This window comes from Osmerus mordax, chromosome 24 (assembly GCF_038355195.1).
Source record: "Osmerus mordax isolate fOsmMor3 chromosome 24, fOsmMor3.pri, whole genome shotgun sequence".
In the NCBI taxonomy this organism is placed as follows: Eukaryota; Metazoa; Chordata; class Actinopteri; order Osmeriformes; family Osmeridae; genus Osmerus; species Osmerus mordax.
The window spans coordinates 7,330,398-7,353,008 of NC_090073.1; the positions used below are offsets into that span (position 1 = coordinate 7,330,398).

The window sequence follows — 22,611 nt, forward strand, 5'->3', positions numbered from 1 at the left end:
AGTCTTTGGGATTAATTGGAAACAGCCTTGACCAATGTCCTTAGCCAGGCCAATGCCATGTGTTAGGGAGCATGCAGCTGGCTGCTATCGTCTCATGGTCATCCCAACCCTCTTAGTGCTAATACGGTTAAATGGATTCATGCATGAATCCTTCTCTATGTCCCGTTAACTGTAGATCACCTGTTTTCTCTGCCACTGTTGCATCTCTGGAAGGGCAATCTCTTGGTAGGCCTACACTCAGTTCCGCCAGCTGTAACCGTGCTGTTCTGTACTGTGAAACTTGGTGACACTACTAACTGTGGCTTTTGTCTGTTGTTTTTTCCTTCCAGAATCTTGAGCAACAATCGAATCCGCGTCCTGAGAAACGACTCGTTCAACGGCCTCTATGCTCTGGAGAAACTGTGAGTCCCTCGCATGAGTCTCGCTCCGTGTGCGTGTCTGCAGAGTTACCGGACCTGACCCTGACACTTTCGATGAGCGCTGTGCATGTGGCCACAGCTGTGCGCCTCCACCCTGCTCTGCTTGGCTCTGCTCATCTCTCCTCTCTGTTGTCTTCTGCTCTCCTCTCCTCGGCTCTCCTCTTCTCCTCTTCTCCTGTACTCTGCTCATCTCTCCTCTTCTCTCCTCTTCTCTCCTCCTCTGCTTTCCTCTCCTTGACTGTACTCTGCTCTACTCTGCCCATCTCTCCTCTGCTCTCCTGTGCTCTCCTCTGCTCTCCTCTGCTCTCCTCTCCTCTGCTCCGCTCTCCAGAGGGCTGTCTTCCAGCAGGGAGGATGAAACACTCAAAGTGGCTATCATAGAGTTATGTGGAAAGGATGGCGTAATTACAGCACCATCCGTCATTATCAGAGAGAAGCCCTGCTATACAGGACAAGATAAGAGGGATCTCAGGGAGGAAAATCTGCATGGGGCTCACACACGATCCTGACCACCTAGCTAACAGTAGCTACTGGTTCAAATAGTCACACACAGGCATAGCCACCTAGTTTAGCAACTGGCTAAAATATCCACATAGAAGCATAGCCACCTAGCTTAGCAACTGGCTAAAATATCCACATAGAAGCATAGCCACCTAGCTTAGCAACTGGCTAAAATATCCACATAGAAGCATAGCCACCTAGCTTAGCAACTGGCTAAAATATCCACATAGAAGCATAGCCATTTAGCTCAGCTACTGTTTGAAACACTTCCACTGGCTCTGGAGTTTAGAGGCTTGAATGTTCACCAGTGGGACTTAATGTCTCGTCCTGTGGTCAGCCGAAAGGCACAAACAGAAGGGCAGAGTGACACACTGATTGAGGGTGTGGGTGTTTTACACAGCATCCATAAAAGAGCAGGCTTGGGTAGGAATGTGTTGTATTGTAATAACGCAGGGCCGCTGGTGTGCAGTTTGTACTGTCTGGGAGGCAGCGCTGTCTGGAGAGGGGAAGGGTAGGGGCTGTGCTTTAGAGATATTAGTTCCACATGCCACTAGCTACTAACTCACATGAAGTTAACAAGCTTTTCCCCAAAATTTGGAAGAAAGAAAAAATATCGTAATTTGCTGCAGTTGTTAGCTTGTTAGTACCTACCTAATGGTGCTCAATCCAGACATGTCAGTTTAGGGGGGAAAAAGTGTATTTGCTGAAACGGCAAGTTTTTATGTCTGCCATGTGCCGTGTGAGCACCCTTGTCTCATGTTCTCACGGTTCTACCTATCCATGCTAGCTCGACATGAAATCCCTTAAAAGTTGTTTATCTGTGACCTGAATAGAATTCAAGAACTTATTTTCATCGTTATTATTCCTGTGGTCAGAACAAGCTAGCTAAGATTTCATTTGTTGTCCAGAGCTGTTGGCAAGCTTAAGGCGGGAACAGAAGTGTTTGTTTGGTGTAAAATGAGCTGATATTGCTTGTTTTTCCAAGTGCAGACAAGGCCCCCCAGAGGGCCATGGGGTTAGTGGGTCGGGTAACCGGAGCTTACCCACCAACAGGCCCTTGTACCTGGGACAGTCGTGAAACTAGCAGGGGGCAGGGGTGGAGCAGGACTGGAGGGCTGCAACCAAGACCTGTGAGACAGACACAGAACAGAACCCCTCACTCTCTGTCAGCCACACACACACACACACAAACACACACACACACACACACACATAAGAACACTCAGCAGGAGCTGTGGGTATCTGGCATAACAGAGGCCATGTTATAAATCACTCGTTCCAAAAATCGTTCCACTCCTCTGGCCAGATCCAGACTTCCTCTACCCAGACCTCCACCTACCCTTCCCAGATCCAGACCTCCTCTACCCAGACCTCCACCTACCCTTCCCAGATCCAGACCTCCTCTACCCAGACCTCCACCTACCCTTCCCAGATCCAGACCTCCTCTACCCAGACCTCCACCTACCCTTCCCAGATCCAGACCTCCTCTACCTAGACCTCCACCTACCCTTCCAAGATCCAGACCTCCTCTACCCAGACCTCCACCTACCCTTCCCAGATCCAGACCTCCTCCTCTGGGCAGCCTACGCCGCTGCGAAGGGCTGTTCACCAGTCCTGGGATCCACACTCTGTAATTCAACGTTTCCCACTAGTTCCAAGTAATATAATGAGCTCATGGTGCAAATCGCTGTCACGTGTGAGAGGCTCCATCTTGAAATACAGGGCTGTAGATTCCCGAAGAACAGAGACGGATGGGAGAGGCCTGGAAGTGGGATGACACGGCACATTTCTCCTCACCTAGTGACCTGCTCTCTCTATGGACTGGTGTTGTTTGTTTTCCCTTTCCCAGTTTTGCTCCCCGTTCAGGTCCACTCATTCTTTCCAGCCTGGTGTCTCCAGTACATGTGCTTGTCATTTGGTGCCATGGTGAGCACTTACTCACATAATGTGGTCTGCGCTGTAATCAGAGGCTGGTCCAAGTTGGGCTGGTAGACGCACACCAGGGAGTTCTGCTACCACGGCCCCTCCCCAGCCCTGTCAGGACAGTCACACAGTGGACACACACACACACACACACACGCGCGTAAACACGTCTCCAGCCCAACTTCAACCTCTGAATCTGTATGTGTTTGTAGCCTATTATGGGCCTCCTGAATGCTCCCCTGAGTAACATGCCACCTCTGGTGATGTTGTAAACAGGTCTGCGATCTCTCTTAGTCCTCTCCCCCTGCAGTCACACTCACTTCAGCTTAACAGAACCAGAGCTGACCTGTTCAGTCCAGGGTTTGAGAACACAGTTACAAGCCAGGGAGGCACACAGGCACGCAGGCAGACAAGCAGACAGTCAGACAGACAGACAGACAGACAGACAGACAGACAGAGACAGATAGACAGACAGACAGACAGGAAGGCAGGCACGCAGGAAGGCAGACAGACAGACACACAGACAGGCAGGAAGGAAGGAAGGAAGGAAGGAAGGAAGGAAGGAAGGAAGGAAGGAAGGAAGGAAGGAAGGAAGGAAGGCAGACAGACAGACAGACAGACAGACAGACAGACAGGCAGACAGACAGACAGGAAGGAAGGCAGACAGACAGACAAACAGGCAGACAGGCAGGAAGGCAGACAGGAAGTCAGGCTAACACACAGGCAGACAGACAGGCTCACGACACAACATCCTACAAATACAGACTACAGTGCTCCACACAGTTAGACCTTTCATTGGGACCAAACCCATGTCAAAGCCGTGGTGTGAAGCGCCAAGCCACCCAAGTGCAGAGGGGCAATTTAGTTTTGTTTGTTTGGCACATTTTCTGGACCAACGTTTTTTTCAATGTCCAACATTAAATACACTTACAGCATATACAGTCAATCAGCAATCTCTTCGTCCTAGTACTGTGTGTCAAATGTTATGTCCTCCATTCTCTCTGACCAGCCCAAACCTGTGGCCTTCCTAATGAAACACCCATGTGCACCACCCCCCCCCCCTCCCCCCCACCACACACACACACACCTATTCGAGGTACCTCTCCCTCCTCACACACCCTCACACCCTCTCTGATGGGAGCTGATGTCAGCAGGCCTTAACGATGGCTGGCCCTAACGAGCCCGGCCCAGTAACGAAGCCGGGCCCGCTAACGAGTGGGACCTTTATGAGTTGTGGACAGATCCCAGCGGCTTGTCCTGCACTGATTTGAGGCGAGGTAATGAGAATAATGAGCCAGGGAGAGGGCCTGGCTCCTGTCCAACTGGGCCCCACTACACCATGGGACATGGGACGGGGCAGGGCACAAGGGGCCCTCATTACCAGCCCCGTTTCACCCTCCAGGGAGAGAGGGAGCAGGCAGGGAGGAGGGGGAGGAGGAGGGAGAGCCCAGGGGAGAGGGAGGGAGAGGGGACGGACGTGGGAGCAGCAGGGGTAGGGAGGCGGGCGAGGCGGAGGAGAGGAGAAGCCAGGTTCGGCTGCGATTAGGTCTGGACGTGCTGGGTGAGGTCCAAGGTGTTGGCGGCCTGTCCGACATCATCAACGACGGCGTGTTTGTGTTTGAGATGACGTGCTGTCAGGATTCCAGAGCAGACCTCGCTGTATCTGCGGTGCTACAGTATGTCAAACACAATCTATTTTTGCAGACTTCCTGCATTATTGGAGCCGCTAACAGTCAAGAGCAGGAAATACGATTTTGTTTGGGATTCATAAACTGACAAGCTTGAGGGGATGTTTGCATTGAGACTTATGACCAATAAGTCACAGAGAGCATGGGAATCTTCCTTTTGTACAGCCGGCTGTACCGAAAACCAAAGCGACCCATCGAAATGAAAAACAGTAATATCTGCAGTAGCATTATCCAAAAACTGTGCTTTTCATTCATACTGTATGTGCTTTGATAAAAATCTGTTATTTCAGGGAAATCCAAGAGTCTCCCTAGCTCAGCCTCAGCCAAGCTCAAACAGACCTTGAAATCGCCTTTGCCATTTTCAGCAGCCGGGGTTAGGAAGTAGGCCAATTTAAACAACTTTACCATCCAACACAGGGGAAGCGGAGCCGAGATGGCTAAAGATGGTATGATGGTGGCTGGTTAGAGAAAGTGCAGCCCAGCACTTATACTGCATAAGGCAGAGGTTGTTTGCCTTAGGGGTAGATCCTTATTTCCATAGAGGCTAGGCGGGCATCGCTTCGCATGTGAATCCAATGGTGGTTGTGAGCATGGCATGACGCCCTGAGACCGGTCTGTCTGGAGAGATATGGGGGGAAGGCTGTCACCCCGACCGAGGCGGATTGACGTCTGAAACTGGCGAGCCGACTGGACACGGGACTTTCATTTCTCACGGGGGCCACACAAATGAGCACTTGTGTTGTGCTTTTTTCTTTTCTTTTCATTTTTTCTTCTGCACACGCCATCGAGCGCCCCCCCCCCCGCCCCCCCCCGATAGGCCGGGACGAGGCACCATGGGAGAGTGTGTGTCGGGGGAGGGGGTGGAGGGAGGAAGGGGTTAAGCGTGCTAGAGAGTGGAAAGAGAAAAGGTTTTTTCGGGGGGTTGGAGGGGTGAGGGTGTGGGGGGGAGGGTGGGTGGAGTTGAGGGGGTGGAGGGGAGCCCGCTGGAGTTGATAGACTCCAGATGTGTCTGAGAGATAAACTGGAGGAGCCGGGTGTGTTTGTGTTGCGAGCTTAGCATGGTCGTGGCTTTAGGGGTTTATTGAAACGGCAAGCAAGCCTTCTCATAAGCTCATTACCAAGCAGAATGCCTCGTCTGCCCGCGGTTCCCTCGCACACACACACGGTGAACTCGATATGATTTCAATGGCGTTTTCCCCCCTCAAGAGCTTGAGGTTTCTCTATGCTTCCTTCCCCCTTTCTTCCGTTCTCAATCCTTCTCTTCTTTCCTCTGTGCCCCCCCCCCTCTCTCCCACATCCCTTACTTCTCTCAGTCTCCACGCCACTCCCCACTCTCCCTTCTCGCTAGTCCACAACGAGGTACACCCATAGGGTAAATATTAACACCTTATCGTTGGATTGTGTTCGTTTGATATCTTGAATGAAGGCCATTATTTTTCCAATTGTTTTCTCTGTGGTAGATTGAGCCCAACCTCGACTGTGAATTAAGTATTTCCAAACTACTGTCTGCTAGCTCATTGGCAGAGCTCAAGGGGATGTGGCTTATTTCTGCCTTTATTATTGTCTGACATTCAAATAGATTGAATTTCAGAACAGTTTTCCTATTTTTATAGCTCTATTCTGTGGACTCAGATCCTGTTCATTTATTTATGTAGACTGCAGAACACTGATGGAATTTCCGACAAATTTTCTCCATAATCATCCCACTGAGAGAGAATATAACTGTACTGAAGGAATGACTAAGTTAGCTCATTTTAACTAGCATTTTTTTTTTCTTCTGCAACTCCAGTCTCTACTTGTGTAGGTTAAATGGAGATGGATGTGTCGGTAAATCAGTATGACACCATAAAAGGAGACACAAACCAGGACATCGTAAACACTCCATTTAAAATAATGGGCTAGGCCTAGTTCAGGTATATCATTATTAGTATGTTATACTCAACCTTGGGCAGAGCTGGCTTCTCTCCTTCTCTGTCTCTATGTCTCTCTCTCTCCCTCTCCCTCTCTCTCTGTCACATGCATTACAGTCGTGAACCAGAACCAAGTTTCTGGAGAAAAAGTCCTCGGATCCATTGTGTTCTTTGGCTGAACAGCATCCAGCTTTCTTCCGCTGCGGATTGTAGAAACATATAATCAACCTAGGACATGTTACACTTCATATAAAAGTAGACGTGGCCTATTTCTGTACATCCTTTCCCCAACAGGCATGCAGTTGGTACCACAGTTTAAATTAGTGTCAGTCACGGCTACAAAGCTACTGGCCTGTCTCATCCAGCACAGCACATCCAGTGGAGTGCCTGTCAGTAGATGGTTGGATCTGGTCGGAACAGAGCTGATCAATATCAACTGCAGATAACCCCAAATCGACCTGACGTTTTTTTTCCCTGTAGTCAGTCTGAGGCCTGTGTGTGCAAGACGGCGTCTTTGGCTTGTGTTTCCTACGGTAGGTTATGTCATTTATCAGGTTATTTCGGATTTCGCAGAAAAGGTACCAGGGTAGTCAGGGTCCGAGTTTTGCAGAGCAAACCCGTCTGAGCCGACGGGGTCCAGACGCACAGGAGAAAAACGCAGATTAGGGACCCAATCTGAGAGGAACCAGAAAAAGAAAATAAAGAAAATAATCTGTGGAAGGGGCAGGAAAGCAGGAAATTAGTAGAAAAACAAGAGCTCGGCAGATTCCGGTTTCCTGTTCTGGGGGGAAGGCAGGAGTAGGTTCGGGGCCTGTGCTACAGAGCCCCCTTTGTGAGCAAGTGTGTTGAGGAGAGGTGGGAGTCTAGGGGGCCCTCACACAGGGCCAATTCTGCTCAACTCTGACCCCCCCCGACCCCACCTTCCCCTCCCTACAGGGGAAAAGCAGCTAGTAAAAAAAAGAGAAAAAGGAAACTGTAAAAATAAACGAGCAAGATCCCCGGTGCGAAAGACGCCAACGAGACAGGAAATGACACGCGGCAACAAAAATGGTCTCCACTGACCTCTGTCGGGACCAAGGTGCCAGTTTACCGCTCACATCCCCCCTCTCTATCGCTCTCTTTCTGTCTCTCTCCCTCCCAAATAAACACTTGTTTCATGCCGAGGGAAGATTCCTTGCGCTCATCGGCGTTGACACGCAAACCGAGATACAGAACAGAGAATGAGGAACGGAATTTTCCCGGAGGAACATTTTCCTTTCCGCTTCAGAAAAAAACCCTCGTTCCTTTTAACGCGAGACTGAAACAGGAAATTCTTGATTCCAGTCAGGCGATAATGAGCGGCCGTTCCCCAGCCCCGGCTGTCCTCCCGCCGGGCCCAGGGCCGGGGCCTGAACAATGTCCGAGAAGCACTCCAGGCCCCCGGCCACTGTACTGCTGATAATGGGGCTCTCCAGGTCTGGAGTGCTTCACAGCCCTGAGTCTTAATTACGGCCCTCTGGCTGCCCCGCGAGCACGTCGCTCCTCTCCTGGGGGGGGGGGGGGGGGGGGGGGTTGGAGGGGGGGTTGGCGGGGGACAGCAGGTTCTGGTGGCCCGGGCGTCCCAGACAGAAATGACTCTTCAGAGCTGCCGAGAATCAACCAGTTGATCTGGAGGAGAAACTCACAGGGGCTTGGGAGGAGGGTGGAGGGGGGGAGATAGATTGGTCTTAAATGGACGCCCCTGGTGTTAGGACCGGCTGAAGCACACAATAACTCTTTTAGAGAGAGCGACGGGGGCAGAGAGCTGCCAGGACTGTGACGGACCCCGGCGTTCAAGTCCAGTCGAGAAACCGACGCCTCTTCGCGTTGACGGAACATGAGGGCCGAGGGGTGAAACTGCAGTTGAACTTGTGGCTCTGAAGTGCCTCTGTTGGCTTGCGTTCTCCTCCACATTCCCCAGCTGGGTGATAAGAGAGTGTATCGGAGTGCGGCCTATTGATATTGTAGGCCTAAAGCAGACACCGCCACGACCCTCAGAGGGGCTCTGTATGAAAGGGCAGATTGTGGGAGACGTGTAGACGTATGGGTGCTTACGGAACTCGGTTAAGTTCTACAGCTATTTGAAGCCGGCTGTTGACACTTTGAGACTCGCCTTCTTGTGGTTGAAGTGTGTGTGTGTGTGTGTGGGGGGGGGGGGGGGGGGGGGGCTATGGAGGGCTCCTGTGACTTTGTGGCAGTATGTGGCACGGTCAGCATAAGTGCTATGTCTCTGTCTATCTGGCAGTCATTAATGTGTTTTTGGGGGGCTTTGTGGAATTGTCGTGCCAATGCGTGTCTGTTGTGTGAGTGTGTCGTCGTGTGTGTTGGTGTGTGTCTATGTGTCTGTGTGTGTGTGTGTGCGTGCATGTATGCATGAGTGTGTGCGTGTGTGTCAGTAAGAGGAAGTCGTGGGCAGTGCCCCTCCTTTCATTAGAGCTCTAATGAGCCCTGGGACACACCAGGACGGAAACAGCAGCATTGTCCCCCCGCCCTGGTCAACAGCTCTGGCACAGCATACACACACACACACACTCTGTCTCTCTCTCTCTCTCTCTCTCTCTCTCTCTCTCTCTCTCTCTCTCTCTATCTTTCTCTCTCACACATACACATAAACACACGCACACACTCTGTCTCTCTCTCTCTCTCTCTCTTTCTCTCTCACACATACACATAAACACACACACACACTCTGTCTCTCTCTCTCTCTTTCTCTCTCACACATACACATAAACACACGCACACACTCTGTCTCTCTCTCTCTCTCTCTCTCTCTCTCTCTCTCTCTCTCTCTCTCTCTCTCTCTATCACATACACATACACATAAACACACGCACAAGCCCACCCACATACAGTATTTGGACGATTAAATGCATAAACCCCCTCTCACCCCTACCCCCTTCCCTGCGTACACAGACTACTGTTTGTAGGGCAGTGTTGAAACCCATACGACAAGGTAGCCCTCTCTGGGAGCATGCTAGTCCGGGAAAACATCTGTAAGGATCCTTCCGAGAGTGAAACTACTATAACTGTTAGAGCCGCGTGGCAGCCATGTGCTGGGAGAGCTGGTCTGCTGGTCTCTCCCTCCCAGGACCGGCTGCTCCCAGATAGACACATCGGCCTGCTGGCTTCTGGTCCCCCGCCAGATCAGTAGAGCGCCATCATTACGACCTGTCTAGAATCGACGATCTCCTCTTTGATTGGTGGCAGCCCTCCATGGCTCCCACCAATCAAATCGAAGCCCCCGAGCTTCTAGTGCTCATGCCACACCACACTCCGTTTACTGGAAACCATTTTCGAAATGATCTCGCCACGATTCGATCCAAATAGCACAGCTCTTAGAGAGACGACGAGCAGGGGGGTGGGGGCTGGGGGGAGAACGGGAGATGTCTGTGGTTTGGAAGGGGGCTCATCCATGGTTAGGAGCGTGGTTTGGAAAATAGAGGTGAGATAAGGCTTTGTGGAGAATAGGGGCAGAATGTCCCCTGAGGGTTCTCGCTGCCCCTGTTGCATGCTGGGAAGGGTTGGAACAGATGAACGTACAGCGACTCCAGACATAAGTGTTGATGTCTGCGAGCTCCTGTAAGGATATCCTGCTCTGTGGCTAATCCCGTGGGAGAAGGGGTCCTTCATGCTGCAGGAACCAGGATCACATCCCCAGCTCATGTCACCCCTGGCCCCGGCCAATGACCATTTGTCTCCTGACCTCCTCCAACCTCACGATTCCTGCCTGACCAATAAACAAGCCACCCTGAGCTTGGGGGGTTAATTTTCTGGGTTTTCAGGTTTTGTCGATGGACAGGGACACATGACTGAGTGGTTTAACACATGGGAGTGGGCAAGGCAGGGCACGGGGGTGGAGTGAGTTGTGGACATTATGAAATAAGATCTTTAAAGGCAGTTAAAAGAAATTAATATTTATGGTTTGGCAATAGCTAGAGTAACTTTATCGTGGTAAGGGTCATTTTCAAACCAGCACAGAAAGAGTAACTCTCTCTGAGCTTACGGCCTTGGATTCCACCAATATTTTCTTTGGTGGAGTGTTCACATCCTTGGGAGGGCCGACCCCAGGTGGCTGTGACAGTTTGATTTCCAAGACATTCAAATACATAAATACCCCACCGTTTTAACTGCTCCAGCCGTGCTGGGGGTATTTGTGTCCACTCCTATACCTTCTAACCTTTTCCTGCCTCTGCAAAGCTGTCTCTGAAGTCTGTTCCGTGCTTTTCACTGCTCGTATAAAGTACCAAACTTTTGACTGGTACTTTATAATTGGTCCATGAAAAGTCCAAAAGTTTAACTTTTGTTGTTTGATCAAATTCCTACTGCAACCCCAGTCCCTTCAGGAGTTAACCCAGTTTATGGGGATAGACAGGATGTGTCCACTCCCATTCATTTTAGTCTCCTGTTTCGCCCAGGTTGAATCCAGATCATTCATTTCTCATACATGTTGGACCGTGACCATTACGTTTATCTGTTGGACCCAAACCACACAGTAACCCCAGTCCTTGTAGGAATGGATCCAGGCCTTGTCTGCTGATGATGAAAGCTCAAGGTTTTCATATTTGCTCCAGTTTTCTCGCTCTAACGTCTGTCTCTTTGTGTTCCTCTGTCTGCACAGGGACCTCAGGGACAACCTCATCAGCACCGTCATGCCCGGAGCCTTCCAGAGCCTGTCTGAGCTCCGCAAGCTGTAAGTTAATACGAGCACTGTCATCGCTACAGCGCAGGCTATTAAAGGGCAGGGCCGTATTTTTCACAGTTAACATAAGCACAAGTCATATGAACAGCTTCCAGACACATTGCTTTCACAATCGTTCAAGAACTCATTTTCGAAAAACGCTGTGTCCTTAAGAAGCAGTGGGCTGAAGAACCGGCAGCCAGTATTTATCTCCAGATTCCACACGGAGCCCACAGTTTCCCCCACGGGTTTGGAAGGCCTCGAAAACACAATAGCCATGTGTTGTTTTGGCACGTTCCAAGTTGTACATCGAGCTCGTAGCATCAGTGTGCGGAGGCTGGGTGTCTGAGCTCGGTGTTGCTGCTGGTCGAGGTTCGTTTCTGCGGGGGCTTCTGGGACGACGTGTCTGGTGCCCCCGCCTTGCCGCCATGGAAACCTCAGGGTGTCTCCCAGGCCCCTCACTCGTCATTGATTGTGACAAGGCAGCAGTTCCAGAATTCCATCGGCTCGCTCGCTGCGTTCTCGGGGACGTGGGGGTCCGGTCACATCGCGGTCGGGCTCCTCTCCTCCACTCCGCGCCGCCGCGTGACTTTCCTCTCCCTGCTTGTGTTTTCCCTGCGAGGTCTGGGGCTTCTCCAAACAAACAGCCAGATATAAACACACAGGGTCTGGACGGAGCTCCGCTGGCTGGCGTCAAAGCGGCAGTGGCCCCAGAGCTGGTCCAGAGCAGAGAGCAGGGTCGGAGGCCTCACAGGACTTCTCCAGATAAGGGAAAGCGATCAGTGAGCTGCCAGGAAGAGTTTGGACGTGGGTTTTGTTTACCCGCAACCACCAAATAACTGTTAGGGAGAGTGGGAATTGTGAAAGATACAGACTTGCATGATAACAAAGCAGTTCATGACGAGGTCTTTAGAATACTGTCGATGTGCTTCAGTGCACTTTTGTGAAATCCTTTCAGCATAAAATAGTTGTGTGTCAAGTGTCAAGAAATCCAATCGGTGACGATATGTCACGCCATACAATAATCCCTCCTTCCTTCCTTCCTTCCTTCCTTCCTTCCTTCCTTCCTTCCTTCCTTCCTTCCTTCCTTCCTTCTGTTGCCCTCAGAGATCTCTCCAACAACCGGATCGGCTGCCTCACTGCCGACATGTTCCAGAGCCTCACCAACCTCATCAAACTGTAAGAAGAAAAGCAGTTACATCAAACTCATGCCCCTCTAGTCATGATGATGAGTTGATGTATTGAGGGAGCTTAGCGTATTTTTTCAACCTTTCAAAACTTGTTTTAGATTTTATTATTCTCATAAATATTTTTTCAACCTTTCAAAACTTAAATACAGACTATTCATTGACTCTAACCTCCCAAACAGTGTCAGAACCGTGCATTTCTCATTGTCTATACGTTCTATATGCACTATTTGGATGTCACTTTGGATGTCTGCTAAATGAATACAATTGTATGTGTAATGTAGAAACCTCTCTGGCAACATCATATCTACCTTGGACCAAGGAGTCTTCCAAGAGCTGCCTTCTCTCAAGCTTGTGTAAGTCCTGCCTTATTATCATCATACATTTATTATCTATGTTTATGAGATACAAATGTTCACACAAATGTACATAGTAATATCACTAGGAAATAGGCTTCCACTTGAAGAGAACCGTTTTAGCTACGAATCCTTTTTTTTCCCTCGCTTGACACGTTAATCCCATAATGCACCGCCAGATAATTTACAGTATCTCCTCTGGTGGGAATCGTGAGACGTTCGAGTTTGAGAGCTCCTCCGCCCCCCCCACCACCACCACCACTTCCTCAATCCCCAGCTCTTGTTAAGAATGGTGTAGTAAAAAGCCCCTCCTCTCTCCAATCAGGAACTTCAACTCGGACTTCCTGTCATGTGACTGTGGTCTGCGCTGGGTTCCGGGGTTCTTCCGCAGCAGCAGTACGGCTCGACTGGGCGACGAGACGCTCTGTGCCTATCCCAGGAGCCTCCATGGAAAGCCGTTGCGTGGACTGAGGGAGAGTCAGCTGAACTGTGGTGAGAGACTAGCGACGGTGTTTATGTTTACGAACAGGGCGGTTCACCACCCCCTCTGACACTCCTCTGACACCCTCAAAAAACAGAAACGCGACGACAGACAAAAAGTAAGCAGTGGCGGAAAACACGGTGACTACAATCCACAGTGACCTTATCGTTATTTCCCTCCTCAAAACAAAACAAAACAACATTCCCTTCAGTCTTCAGATTTGGGTCAGAGTCTGTGAGTCCCTCCGCACCCCAGTGCTGTCAGTGGGACTGTGCGTCGGCCAGCTTTGTGTCTGAGCCCGGGTTTTGAAGACTCCTCTGGGGGTTGCCTTTTTATGAATTGGTGCCGTCTGCATCCAATATCCCAGAAACAGCAGACTCAAACAGTAATGGCTTCCTTTGGAAATGTTTGGCTGAGGTTAGGTAAAGAGAGAGAACGAGGGATTTTTTTTGGGGGGGGGGTCTCATCAGCCTGTCGCCTCCTCCTCTCACCTTCTCCCCTTCTCCTCCCCCCTCCCCCCACGGCCCTCAGATGGTCCCCTGGAACTCCACACCTTGTCCCTGCTGCCCTCCCAACGCCAGCTGGTCTTCAGAGGGGACCGGCTGCCTTTTCACTGCACCGCCGCCCTGGTGGACAAGATCACATCCCTCCACTGGCGCCACAACGGCCGACCCGTGACCTCCGACCCTGAGACGGGCGTCCAGTTGGAGAGCAGCGTGCTGCACGACTGCACCTTCATCACCAGGTGAGCAGCACCTGGGAGAAGCCTTGGGGTTCTGTTGGGCGTTCTGCCTGACGTTCTACCTCACGTTCTTAACCCTCCCCCACTCCTCGTTTAGAACTCTTGGCGACCTGTTCCTGTATACACTCTGATTGGATCCTGGAATGCTGTTTTCAAATCCAGATATGCCTTTGGTTTTGATGCGGGGACGTCAGTGACTCATGTGATGTCGTGTCCCGTGTGTGTGTGTGTGTGTGTGCGCGCAGTGAGCTCCTGCTCCAGAACGTGCATGTGGAGGCCAGTGGAGAGTGGGAGTGTGTGGTGGTGACCGGGCGAGGCAACACGTCTCGCAGTGTGGAGATAGTGGTGCTGGAAAACAGCGCCTCCTTCTGTCCGGAAGACAGAGTCATCAACAACAGGGGAGAGTTCAGGTTCGTGCGACTTTGTCAATGTCATAGCAAGACCCTGACCGTAGCTCATTATCTACCAAACAATTGATAAAGCTTGTGATATACAGTACTGAGCTAAAGTCTTAGGCACCCAAGTTTTTCAACATAAACTTTTTTTCTTCCTTTGTATTTGTGTGGCAGTATATCAGTGCAATGTTTCATTACTTTTTTTTTTGTGTTGTATTCGTGCCCAAGACTTTTGCACAGTGCTGTATCTTATAGATTCAGAGTGTCGCTGGGATTGTCTCATCATTCTCCTGTTGTGTTTAACTCAGGTGGCCGAGGACCCTAGCAGGCATTACCTCCTACCAGTACTGTCTGCAGCTGCGCTACCCCTCCTTGTCCATAGGGGGCGGTGTGGAGAAGAAGGCGTCGCGCTACTGCGACCGCACAGGGACCTGGGAGGAAGGGGAATACACCAACTGCCACTACACCAACGACATCACGCGGGTCTTGCACACCTTCATCCTGGTGAGAGCCGGTCACATGACACACACCGACGACATTGTCACACTTTCGTTCCACTTCCTGGTCAAGTTTGTCTGACGAATGAATGGTATCATACTATTAATCGGTTGCAAATGTCTCTCTCTTCCTGTGTCTCTCGACTTTTTGACATTGACCTTTTTTTCATTTATCCGGTATCCTTTCATCTGTTGTCCAGATGCCCGTCAACGCCTCCAACGCAGTGACCCTGGCTCACCAGGTCCGCTCCTACACCCTGGAGGCAGTTGGCTTCTCCGACTACATGGACGTTCTGTACGTCGCTCAGATGATGGAGAAGTTCATGGAGTACGTCCGACAGCTCAGAGAGGTGCGTCATTGAAGACTGTGCTTGTATATCCATCTGAATATAATATCATATCACCCTTAATTTCTATTACGGATGTACGTTTTACCATGGATAAGTATAGTGTACATAGAAATGGATGTAAGCGTGTGTTTGTGTGTGCATGCGCGTGCGAGTCGGCATTGAACCGAAGCTCACGTCTCAATCTGGATGTGTGTGTGCTAGCTGTCGGAGGTGCTGGTGGAGATGGGCAGCAACCTGATGCAGGTGGACCACCAGATCCTGGCCGATGCTCAGAGGGAGAAGGCAGCCTGCAGCTCTCTCGTCCACTCCCTGGAGACCCTGGCCTGGCCCCAGCTCCACAGCCACGCCCAGGACCTCTCCATGGTACCTCTACTCAACCAACACTACCACTCCACTCATGTCTTTAAAGTTGACGTTGGAATAGATTAGGGTGACGATAGCGATGAAGTTAACAGGTTAAGCTTTTCGGTTAAATAATGTAATACTGTTGTAATTGTGTCATTGTTGCACTTTCGGGTCAAAATACACACCCGTTCCTTGGCTTTAACTATTTCAATGCTAGTAGAACTAGCATAAAAGCAGATAACAGTAATCAACCTCCCGCTGTTTGGCCGCAGATCTCCAGAAACATCGTGATGGAGGCACACCTGATCCGGCCCGCCCACTTCACCGGCATGAGCTGCACGGCGTACCAGAGGCGCGAGGCCTCGCCGGGCGGCCTGGGCGCGGAGGGGCGGGCGGAGCCCGGCCAGGAACAGCCGCTCCGCTTCCGCTGCACCACGGGGATCCACAACACCTCCCTCCACAGCTTCCCCCTCAAGGTGAGCAGAGGGCGGAGCGACGCCGGGCCCCCACACACACGACACGTTCGAACGGCGTTGGAATGACGACTGGTTCGACCTGCCGCACCGCCAAAGTTGTGCTGACGATAAATAAGTAGAGAAGTGTAGCACTGTATTGATTCCTTTGGGGTATATTTTGAAGGCAACAAAATAAGTGACAAATACAGCTAAACATACGAGTGAGGCAATGACAAAGGCAACTACATGTACAAAATGATACAGGGTACTGAATGAAACATCAGTATAAATCAATCCAGCTACAACGTTGTGCGTTTGTCTCCAGAACGCGGTGGCGCTAGCCTCTGTGGCTCTCCCCGCCTCCCTGTTCCCCCCAGACTCCCCCTCAGACTGCAAGCTCCAGTTCGTGGCCTTCAGGAACGGCCGTTTCTTCCCCACCCCGTGGAACTCCAGCAGTCCCGGAGACCCCGTCAGTCAGCGCAGCGTCAACTCTCCGGTCGCCTACGTGGGCCTGGGTAAGCTGGGAGCTCCTGGCTCCGGACTCTGACGCCAGAAAACGTCAGCACACGCCCTGACGAAGCCTGAGTTTGTTAACGTCCTCTTCACGCGGAGAACCAGGAAGTGCTGTCTCTTACTCCTCCTGTTCCCCTTTGCAGACGGCTGCAGCATGTGGAACCACTCGGAGCCCGTGGTGGTGTCCCTGCGTCACTCGTCCGCAGGAAGTGACCCGGTGGCGGCCCACTGGAGCCAGCGCGCCCCGGAGCGTCCGGGCGGGTGGAGCCAGGAGGGCTGTCACCTGATCCACAGTGACCGCACCACGTCCACGCTGCGCTGCTCTCTCCTCAGCAACTATGCCATCCTGCAGGTACCACCCTCACCCCCCTCTCACTGGCTCTCTCCGGGGCATGTTAGCATCATTAGCCTAGCGGGGTGATTTTGCTCTCCTGTTCTCTCCTCCCTTGCGTAAGTGTCTGAGTTAAGATGCACCTTGTTGAGTTCATCTGAGTTCATTCGAGGTGATCTACCCCAGGTGCCTGACTTCCCCAACCCGACCCTGATGCCAGTGAGGGTCCTCCACCCTGTGGTGTATGCCTGCACCGCGGGCCTGCTCCTGTGCCTCTTCACCATCATCATCACACACATCCTCCACCACAGGTAGGGTGTGTGCGTCTGTTCGTAGGTGTTCGTCCAGTGTGAGTGTGTGTGTGCGCGTGTTAATCCTGATCCACAGTGGGACTGCATGACTTAAAAAAATATGTATTTTTTCCCCTTGAAGCTCCATACGCATATCCAGGAAGAGTTGGCACACGCTACTCAACACCTGCTTCCACATCGCCATGACAACGGCGGTGTACACGGGGGGCATAACTCTGACCGGCTACCCGGTGGTGTGCCAGGCGGTGAGCACCTCCTCGCTCACCTACACGACGGATACGAATTTCAATGTGTGTGTGTGTCTGCTCGTGTCGGTGTCCGCGTGTCTTCGGACCCTGTGTGTGATCCCGTGTGTGGCTTGCCGCAGGTGGGCATCGCCCTCCACTACTCCTCCTTGTCCAGCCTGCTGTGGATCGGGGTCAGCGCCCGGGTCCTCTACAAAGAGGCCGTGTGGAGAACGCCACGGCAGACCGAGGGAGAGTCCCCTGTTCCGCCCACCCAGCGGCCCATGCTCAGGTCAGTGATGTCATAAGAGCGAGACAGAGCTCCTCTGTGAGGTTGTCAGTCACGGCCATCCAGGTCGGTGTTGAGGATGGGTGGGAGGGACACCACCATCAAGTGACTGGATTCATATGAAGGGGGCCACCCAAACTGTATCGTATCAAAGGCGGGCATTGTGCGGAAGCGAGCAAAGCCGCTCTGCTTTTGAAGGAACCTTGTAAAGGCAGCGCAGGACCCTGCCGGGGCACAATGGAGCCGCAGAGACAGATGCGGCGGGGGAGGGGAGGAATGCAGGAACAGGGGATGAGAAAGGTTGAGGAGCCCGTCGTAAATCTGAGCACAGGGTGATGGAGAGGGCACACTGTCGCCCATCGTGACCCCCCCCCCCCCCCCCTTCCTCTCCCTCCCCCGCCTCACCTCCTCTCCCTGTGCTCCTACTCCCCCTCCACGCTGCGCTCTGGAACTGTAGAGCAGCAGCTGACCACCCCCATCCTCCCCCCCCAACCCCCACCCCCTCACCTTCTGACCCCGAAGCGGTCAGCGTCGCTGCTGTGTCAAATCACTGCCTCCTGAGCTCGTCTGGCCTCTGTCACATTGTGTCATCCCAGAGAGGGGGACCCAACACATCATTCAGGTCACACAGCAACAGGCAAGGCATTTGTCATTGCATACTGTACTTAAGAAATATGGGCCGAGACCCCATACTCACAGTGTCCCTTACAGAATCCCTCTCATAGAGGGGTCAACGATAGTCATTTCCGTATGTCGAACGGATCTATTACTTTTGGTCGTCATTGTCCTGAATCCCTCGCCTTATACCTCAGTCAGATGGCTGAGTGGTTAGGGAATCGGGTTATTAATCAGAAGGTTGCCGGTTCGATTCCTGGTCGCGTAAAAATTATGTTGTGTCCTTGGGCAAGGCACTTCACCCTACTTCCTACTTTACCCTACATTCGGGGAAATGTCCCTGTACTTACTGTAAGTCGCTCTGGATAAGAGCGTCATGTAAATGTAATGCATTTTACTTTGCAGGTTTTACTTGATCGCCGGTGGAGTTCCTCTCATCATATGTGGGATTACAGCAGCTGTCAATGTCAATAACTATGGAGACAACAGCCCTTAGTGAGTCTCACGCCACTACCCTCTGGCATGTTGGCTCTATAATCGTCCATATATCTAATGCTGCACTGGATATTATAGTGAGACGCCTGCTCCCACAGAGCTGTCCCTGTTTAGCATCGACCCTCCTGACCTCTTTATTGTTGTTTTACAGCTGCTGGCTGGTGTGGCGGCCCAGTTTAGGGGCCTTCTTTGTCCCGGCGGGCTTGGCAGTACTGGTGACCTGGATCTACTTCCTGTGCACTGTCTTTTGTCTGAGGCACCGGGTGGCCAAAGAGTGCCCAGGGGCCCCCCTGCCCCCCCCTGCGCCCGACAGTCAGCCCGCCCTGGGAGGCAGCACCAGCCTCCTGTCCACCGACTCCGCGGTGGTTACCGTGAGCCCGGGGATGGCCCAGGAAGACCACTACTCCCTGAAGACGCAGTTCCTTGTTCTGGTGGCCACCCACTTCCTGTTCCTGGCCATGTGGAGCTGTGGAGCCATGGCCATGTGGTTGGTGGGGCTCCGCGGCCTGCTGTTCAGCTGTCTGTATGGGGTGGCTGCAGTCGTGTTGGGGGTCTTCCTGGTGGCCCACCACTGCTTCCGACGCCTGGACGTGCAGGCTGCCTGGCTGGCCTGTTGCCCGGGTTACCGCCGCTCCCAGCCCATGCAGAACTACATCCACACCTGCTCCACTGTGAACGGGGTGCAGACATCCGAGCAGGGATCACAGCTTTTCATTGGTTGCCACCCCCCGGGCGACCCTCATAGCTCCTCCTCTGCCAGGTCCTCCTCCACCCCCAGTGGGATCAGCAGCATCAGCCCGGGGCCTTGCAAGCTCACCAACCTGCTGCAGGTGACCCAAGACAATACCAACCACGTCCACGCCCCACGCACCCCCGCAGGCACCAACACCAGCGCCAGCACAGACAACAGCAAGCCAGCCAATAACGTCCTGCCCACCATAAGCTCAGCAGCCCCTGGGCAGCCTCAGCGGAGGAAGGTCAGTGGCAGAACTAAGCAAGGCGGCAGCCAGTATCACCATCGAGGTGAGGGCAGGGGTCACTATCGTCTGAAGGCTCTGCGGGCCGCGGGGGGAGGGGGCAGCATGGGGGCTCTGGGTCCCACTGGGACGGAGCACCACATCTCGGCACACCCAGCTCACAAACAGGCCACGAGTGAGAACGGCAGCGTCCACCACAGCCTCTCTGAGAGCCAGGGCAGCCCACTGACCAACGGGAGGCGAGTGGGTGAGGCGCTGGCCACCAGCCCCTCAGAGGGAAGCGACGGGGGAAGCAGCGGAAGCCGCAAGCCGTTCCCCCTGCTGCCCTCCGTGGCCACCAGGGCGGCCATGCAGGGCGCCCAGAGGCGCAGCGCGAGCCGGGACAATCTGAAACTGGCGGCGGCCGTCGAGCGTGAATCCAAGCGCAGTTCCTTCCCGCTCAACAGCATCACCACCACCGTCTCCGTGCCGGGGGCGGCGACCAACGGGGCCCTCAAGAGCTCGACGTTAGAGTTGGAGCAGGACACCAGCGGCACCGACCACTCCCAGAACTCTGTAGGCATGAAAAGCGGTTTGTGGAAGAGCGAAACCACAGTATGACCCTTGAGAGTGGACCCAGACGTGTGTTTGGTAGGATTTGGTTATGATTGAATGGTATGTTATGTTAAACCTGATCAGCCAAGCTGGTAAAGATTATAAAGGAAGCCAGGAACTTAATCTGGAACTCTCCTCTAAGCGTTGCGTTTGCTGTAAAATGCTAAACATGGCTTGTCAAAGGCTCTTCATTTTGCTTATTTCAAAACCAAAACAGTCTTTAACTTCGAATTATACTACATTTCACAGGAATCAAAGTCTAAAATTGACATAAAATGTTGATTGTTCTGAGACATTAAACAAAAATGCATTATTTCATTTGTTCTCTTATTCTATGCATATTGACTATAGCACGAAATGGAATCCAAGATTGTTCATTTTCACATTATAGGCGTATGCATTTCCTTTGTTGAGTGTTCTGCTCTTAAGATCTTTGTAAGTTGTTTTTTTGGCATGTAGTTGTGTATGCACTTGTTTATATTTGCTTGTGTGTGTGTGTTTGTGTGTCTGTGCGTACGTACGTGTGTGTGAGAGTGTGCATTTGTGTGTGTGTGTGTGTGTGCATGTTGGTGTTCGTTTGTCCAAAAAGTTAGAAAGAGAGAATATGCATTTGAATATGTTACCTTTTTTACTTCAATGTATTGTGATATGCGCATTAGCACTGAGTTCTTCCCCCTGCCTTATAAAAAGTACAAAATAAGCAAGACCATAATCTGAGCAAATGAACAAAATAATTAGTTTCTTTCACACAATTCTTTTGTCTTTTCTTTTTTTTTTTTTACTGTGAACAGCATTTTATCATTTGGGCTCAATATATACCAGTTGTAGACTTTGTAACATACTTTTCCATATTAATTTCCATGGTGTTTCTCCTGTTTTGCTCTGAATTATCATTCATGCTTTGATGAATGTATACTGCCCCCTGCTGGATTACAAACAAACTGCCCATGCACTGATGCAAACAGGAATCCCATAAGCTATATTAGAAACGAAATGAGTTTGTCATCTCCTACAGGGAGAAAAACACACAGCAATTGTGTGTATAGTGTGCCTCTAGATATATCATATGCAATACGTAAAAAATAACATACAGCCAGCATCCCCAACACATTGAGTTCAGAAGAAGTTGCTCAAGACCTTATCATGAATTGTCTATATTTATACGCAGTGAAAAGAGTTTTGTGGTTGTTCTGTTCAGTTTTTCTCACGACAAGCTCACGACAGACTCTCATGTCGATATCACATGGTAACTTTCTTGGAGCAGTTTAAAAAGATTTGTAGATATGCATTTCTGTCGATCAGCGTGACCATGCAATCGTTGTAGGCTAACCGCATGGTTCCCGCTTACACATACCGATGTGTCAATGTGATCAGCATGACCATGCAATCGTTTGCACGTGGTGCCCGCTTACATATACAGATGTGTCAATGTGCCAGTCGCTCAGATGTGTTCAGGGAAATGTTTGTGCCAAAGAATTGTGTGGTATAGTATGAACAACATAAGCTTTAATGTTTAGGAATCAGACTGAACATGGTAGTGTTTATTATGCATCCTCACTTGAGATCTCCTTAAGGGCCATTAAAACAATTGATGTTCCATATTTTCTATTGTCTAACAAAAGGAAAGGAAATGATGAAATATGAAATTGCCTAACTTATAGTTACAGTGGCAGGCCACAGCATAATGACATCTGAGTGTTATGACTCCATCTACGCAAATACTCTCTCGCTTAAATGTCACTAACACTGACTCAATGTCACTCTTAAGTGTGTGCTCCTCAAATTAGCTGACTGGGCGTCAAAGATATCCGTTGAAAGGATCTAGGAATGTCTCGTAGACATACAGTATGTACGGACATGTGTTTTGATGCAGGTTATTTTAGTGTAAATATACACTCATCCCCATTGGTCCCTTAATGAAGAATTTTCTGTTCTTAACTCTCATCTCGTTATGAAAAAGGGAGATTTCAAAATATGTGCATATATTTATATTTTCATTTGTCAAAATGGCTCCATTAAATGTTTGTTACAAACTGTTTTAATTCAGTAATATATTGTTCAAGAAACTCAGACTGTGCCTTACAAAAAAATATCCGATGCAAAATAAACAAGAAAAGAAATTGTGAAACTGTATCTCGTCTGTAACACAGTGACTGCGTTGAAATATGATGTCTTTAATGGGTACAATAACTACAATAATTATCTGTTTATGTATTAATGACAGACGGTTCATACGCAGTTCCTTAGACAGATGACACATTGCAACTATGGTAACAGCTCTCCATCCAATCATAGAGGTCACAGAAGTTAGTGACTC

General features: G+C 50.9%; 1 protein-coding gene across 1 annotated transcript in view; it reads left to right on the forward strand.

The window, feature by feature from the left end:
• Positions 1–22,403, forward strand: part of adgra2 (adhesion G protein-coupled receptor A2) — a 36,698-nt gene extending 14,295 nt beyond the window's left edge. Inside the window, exons 2-19 of the mRNA XM_067228262.1 lie at positions 330–401; positions 11,078–11,149; positions 12,245–12,316; positions 12,609–12,680; positions 13,006–13,172; positions 13,693–13,906; positions 14,149–14,313; positions 14,607–14,802; positions 14,996–15,145; positions 15,347–15,508; positions 15,763–15,966; positions 16,271–16,460; positions 16,602–16,810; positions 16,976–17,100; positions 17,222–17,345; positions 17,468–17,616; positions 18,634–18,723; positions 18,875–22,403. Coding sequence (XP_067084363.1) covers positions 330–401; positions 11,078–11,149; positions 12,245–12,316; positions 12,609–12,680; positions 13,006–13,172; positions 13,693–13,906; positions 14,149–14,313; positions 14,607–14,802; positions 14,996–15,145; positions 15,347–15,508; positions 15,763–15,966; positions 16,271–16,460; positions 16,602–16,810; positions 16,976–17,100; positions 17,222–17,345; positions 17,468–17,616; positions 18,634–18,723; positions 18,875–20,300 — 3,859 coding nt within the window. The 3' untranslated portion in view covers positions 20,301–22,403. The remainder of the gene's footprint in view (positions 1–329; positions 402–11,077; positions 11,150–12,244; positions 12,317–12,608; positions 12,681–13,005; positions 13,173–13,692; positions 13,907–14,148; positions 14,314–14,606; positions 14,803–14,995; positions 15,146–15,346; positions 15,509–15,762; positions 15,967–16,270; positions 16,461–16,601; positions 16,811–16,975; positions 17,101–17,221; positions 17,346–17,467; positions 17,617–18,633; positions 18,724–18,874) is intronic.
• The last annotated feature ends 208 nt before the right edge of the window (positions 22,404–22,611 follow it).